This window comes from Saccostrea echinata, unplaced genomic scaffold, assembly GCF_033153115.1.
Source record: "Saccostrea echinata isolate AGI-Se365-2 ecotype Australia unplaced genomic scaffold, CSIRO_AGI_Sech_v1 ptg000029l, whole genome shotgun sequence".
Taxonomy (NCBI): domain Eukaryota; kingdom Metazoa; phylum Mollusca; class Bivalvia; order Ostreida; family Ostreidae; genus Saccostrea; species Saccostrea echinata.
Window position 1 is genome coordinate 3,127,735 of NW_026889778.1, and position 5,183 is coordinate 3,132,917.

At 34.0% G+C, this 5,183-nt stretch overlaps 1 protein-coding gene across 2 annotated transcripts; it reads left to right on the plus strand.

Moving 5' to 3' along the window:
* Nucleotides 1-258: 258 nt before the first annotated feature.
* Nucleotides 259-4,147, plus strand: LOC133195484 (uncharacterized). 2 transcript variants are annotated; one of them, XM_061331337.1, is made up of 2 exons: nucleotides 259-336; nucleotides 2,820-4,147. In XM_061331337.1, exons 1-2 carry the CDS (start codon nucleotides 284-286, stop codon nucleotides 3,994-3,996), a joined length of 1,230 nt encoding a protein of 409 aa, XP_061187321.1. In that variant the 5' UTR covers nucleotides 259-283; the 3' UTR covers nucleotides 3,997-4,147. The 2 variants fall into 2 exon arrangements, with proteins under 2 accessions (XP_061187321.1, XP_061187320.1); XM_061331336.1 differs by having other exon boundaries at nucleotides 269-354.
* The last annotated feature ends 1,036 nt before the right edge of the window (nucleotides 4,148-5,183 follow it).

The following is a 5,183-nucleotide window of genomic DNA, read 5'->3' on the forward strand; positions in this document are numbered from 1 at the left end:
ATACAATGTTTATGTGTATTTTGAAGACCACCACCCCAGCAATCCAACCTCTATTATCCTAATGAACCCTGTGTAGTTTTACTTTAAGATGGACCATTTTGTAATAATAAGGCAGAACGCTCAATTTTGTTTACATCTCTATATTTAGAAATCGTGTCATCGTCAGGTCATTTGCCAGACCACCAGCTTATCGATGGCAGCTTACACTAGGACTTCACTTCCGGAAAACGAACTTAATGTGTCATCTCCCGAGGGAGATGACAACTAGGCTAGAGGAGAAGATATGACCCGTATATTCTACAGATCATGTTTGCTGATACAAAGTGCCTTCCGCAGGTCAGTCCTTGAAGACCGGTAAGAATATTAGAATATAATTTTATGGGAATGTTTACACACAACATGTGACCAAATTAGCTCGAATTTCCTCTTTATAAAGTTTAAAGAGAAAGTCCTCTGAAGCTAGCACCTGCACCTACTGTAGTTTAAAGATAACGCATCTGGTTCTTCTTATAAATTATATTCTAGCGTACTGTATTTTCGACCTATTAAGATGTCATTAAATTGATTTATTGCAAACTTTAAAAAATCTGAAAAAATAAGGGCTTATATTAAGAATAGTAGGCCTATATATGTGTCTGTTAATAAAATAATATAATTTTTTATATTCCATAATATGAGGAGGGAGCAGTTTTCTTTACAAAATATTAGCGTCTTGTGTTTTCGACCTAAATAAATTATGGACCCCCAGTCAGTATTGGCTGTAAATATCTCTAGGATATTCCAAACAATAAAAATACGATCGTTTGTCTTTCATAAAAACATTGAACAAGTTGAATATTTTGGTTGCAGACAATTTTATTTGTTGGTTTTACCCTCCCGTCAGTAGCTGTGCATTTTCCAAAAAAAATCAATGAAGTTACATTGCATTCTTCAATGAAATTTTGTAAGAAAATGCCCATATGTACATGATGTAAGGAAGAAAAAAAAAATGTTTGATCCACCCATTCATTTTAATATCAATGCGTCTTTGTGACGGAGATCTTAAATTTCTTTCGGAAAAATATGATCAAAAAACTTTGTAATTAAGCAATTACGACTTTGATTAATCAACAGGTAAAATATGCATTAGTAAAAAGATAAGAATTTCTGACATCGGACTAAAACCATGAGGAAAAAATCTGATGAATTAATTATTTTGGGTATATTCACTACAGTTGTACTTGAAAGGTATTTTTCCAAGTATAACAGCCGAAAATGATGTTGTACCGTGTGGTATCGATTCTGCACAGGAAGCTGATTTGAAAAAATAGGTCCAAAATACAAACCGGTCGAAAACAGGATACGAGACAATACTTCTGTAAGGTCTGGTATAATCTCTTGAATTTGCTATAACTGTAGGCTTTTTTATTTTACCACTTTTCTAATTTTTTCAGCGTGTGATTTTTATGAACGGCTCTGAAAGCAATGCATGAAAAAAAGAGAAAAAAAATTATCAAGATGCGTCTCCTTCAAAGTACTTGAAATCACAATTTTAAATGTTTTGGGGCTGTATATAAAGTTCTTAAGTAGTTGATTTGTTCCTTGAATGAACAGGGTCAGCATAATATCTTGATTTTAACAAGATATTCAAAAATAGCTTGATTAAGTATTTCAATTCAGTTTTTGACAAATATTTTTTTTTTATAAGACAAGAAGTCGCAAGTATGTGATTACTCATTATAATATGGACTACTGTAACAGTCAAATCTTATTATCTCAAACTCGATGGGACCAAGAAAAAAACTTTGAAATATCTGGGGGTTCAAGATGTTGAGGGTAAGGTGCTTAAAGAAAAAGTGCTTGGGAATTCTAAATCACTTCTACATGTCTGTGGTATTCGAGATTTCCGTGTTTGAGATACCGAGGTTCAGCTGTATTAGAAAAGCAATTCAAATCAAACATTGTTTAAACATTGCTGCTTTTGAACACTTTTAACACATGTTTAAGCAAAAGTATAAATATTCAAGCTATATCCTGTGTCAGATAGAATCAAGTCATATGAGCTTGAAAACGGGTATATCCACTAGCTAATCAGATAGAATCAAGCCATATGAACTTAAAAACGGGTATATCCACTAGCTAATCAGATAGAATCAAGCCATATGAACTTAAAAAGGGTATATCCACTAGCTAATCAGATAGAATCAAGCCATATGAACTTCATTAGAGTGTTCCAAGGAATACGTGTGTTGCCTGCTTTTTAGCATCATTAAAGATTATAATAAATCTTAGGGTGGTCAGCTATTTATTTACTAGCATTATAGCAAAGAAAAAAATCCACAAATAGTAAGACTGATAGAATAGCATTTATCATGTATAAAATCTGACAATCAAATAGAAACATGATTCCCCAACCCTCAAAGCTAAAGTGAATAATGAAATAACATATTAGAAATAATTATTTTTCATTTTATAATATCATGTTTGATATGTTTGGTGTAAACCTGTTCAATCCAACTATCCTCCAAAAGAGATGCAATTATCAGTCTACAATGATCCTTTTGGTATACCCAATCCCCATATATTTTCATATTATGATTTCAGTTTGTATGATAACTGTATTGTATACAGTTTCATAGAACAGTGTCATGAGCTCATAAACATGTGATATTAATGCTAATTATCAAAATTCTGCCTATCAAAATCAAAAATACACAAAGTAAATCAACCAAAGTATTTTTGCAAAGTAGGTCAAAGGTCAAGGTCAATTTGACTGTAACAGGTATTTTTCATAATGTTTAATGGCAAATAGTGAACATACATTTTTCTTTTTAATGCAGATTTGAGTTAAGAAGTTCAATGGGCAATCCAAAGGTGCATTTTCACTCTTCACCAGGAAAACTAACGGGACTTCATTTAAAAGATGTAGATCGAAAGCTACCAGTGCACTTTAAAAACAGTATCAATCAGGAATGTTTATCTGTGAAAACTAATATACCCTCAGACAATGAACACTTGGTTGTGTACTTAATGAAGGGTATACCAACTCTGACTTTGCAGACGGGCTGTGGATTCCGACTGAACCAATCAGAGAACACTTTAAGTGTGTCCGTGCATTCAATAGATAAACAGAAAGCTAGAGAGGCAGTGAAAGCTCTGAGGAGGTGGTTAGAGAAAACAGTAGAAATTGGTATCCAGAAACATGCCTATAATAAAAATCTGCACTTACCCTTCACCAGAGAAATACCAGCATTGATTCTAAACCGAGCCTTAACACAGAGAGGTCATGACAACATTAAGGCAATTGGGGCAGCAACTGGTACAAGGATTACATATTCCCCCCGCGGTGTAAAGCAGCCCCATGTGATGGTCCATGCAGATTCATATGAAAAAATGTGGGAAGCGGTTGATCTTACCAAAAAACTATTTGACCAGACTGTGAATCATTTAAGGAATTGTTCAGTAGGAAAGTTGATGATTCCAGATAATTTACCTGCAGACTTTGATGTTTACTGCTTTGCAGAGCTCTTAAAAGTAGTATTAACTGAGAAGTATGGAGAGAGTCAGCCAATTGTGACCCTGTGTTGGAATGTACATAAAACTAAGGATGAAGAAGCCTACGCGTACTACGACATTAGAGCTGAAACTTCAGAGACCGTGGAGGAAGTTAAGTCACTGATCCTAAGGATGTTAGAAAGGGAAGTGGAGCGGTTTAAATATCAGGCTCACGACACAGTGTTCTACCCTCCAGAAGATGAGTATAGGAAATTCACAAAGCTTATGAATACTGTAGGACTCCATCTACTGAATGATTGGAGAACGAGTGATTCCTCTCTAAAGAATATTAGACTTCACTTCAAAGGGGATCAACAGAGGAGGGAGGAGGCAAAAATGACGGGAAACCCGCAGCGACATCGGAAAATCCATATCAGGGGAGATAATCTGGAGGACGTTCAGAAGGTGGCCCAAAAGATTAATAAGATGATAAAAAACTACACAGATGTTTATATTCATTAATTAAATAAATTTCTTTTATCATGTTTATTGTGCATGCTAAATAATACATGGTCTCTCTGTGCATTTCTCCTTATACGATGTGTTACACCTGTATACCAATCAAAACGTTTAACCTACCACTCTGTAAAGTGGCAAATGAAAATTGACACAAGGTTTTTTGATCATTTAAACCTAGGAATTGCTTTCAAATCATTGAAGTATACTTATAAGTATACTTTGATATTCAGATGTTTTATTACCTGTGAACATGAATGTCTTACTGGTTTTTATGTTTTTCACAAATTAAAAAAAAAAATGAGAATACCAGTAATGGTTGACATGGTATATGTTACCTATTTCAAGTAAATACCCCATTCAAATTGAGGTGCATTTTGAGTAGTCAATGATCTGTGGGACATAATTATCAAAAATTGGTGGCAGTTTTAGTGTCTTGAAAATGTTATATTGTCCACTTGAACCTTGATTGCCTTATCTAATAGCAGCATCTGCCGAAATGACAATCTCTCACCAGAGGGCGTATTACGCTATGCTACTATTAGTGGAGCAAAGCTGGAACGATTAATCTGGGTAGAGATTGCCCAAAATGAAGTACAGCAGAAGGGAATAAATGAATATAAATTATTTTTCTCTCCTGACAAATAAAGTTAGAGGCTAATTTATTTCTTTTTCAAATTCAGCTTCAGACTTGCAAGTCGTTGGATCAGAATAAAACATTTATTTTGGTACCACAAGTCAACAGATTGGTTTTTTTTTTTTTCAACATAGCCCCCCCTCCCCCCCCCCCCCCCCACACACACACACACACATCAAAGGATTGTTCCCTTATGTCTCTGATGTAACTGAAAGCACCAATTTAAATCAGCAGGTAAAAAATATGTTAACTGAAGAAATTTATAATACAGAAAAATAAAATTTGATATCATTATGTCTTCAGTTTCTGTTTATTTTTTAAAAATGAAGAAAAAATTGCTCTGTTCAAATGTGCTAATTATAGATCTATACCTAAATTTCCGGGAAAAAATCAGAAATAGCTGCTTGTTACAAGAGTAGGCGATGTTATCATTTAGCATGCATAATAAGCAAAGAAGTTAAAATCTACGGAAGCGTAATAGGGCCGCAGCAGTATCTTTTATTAATTTGTTTTAACAAATTACTAATTTGTTATAACAAATTATCAATTTGTTATA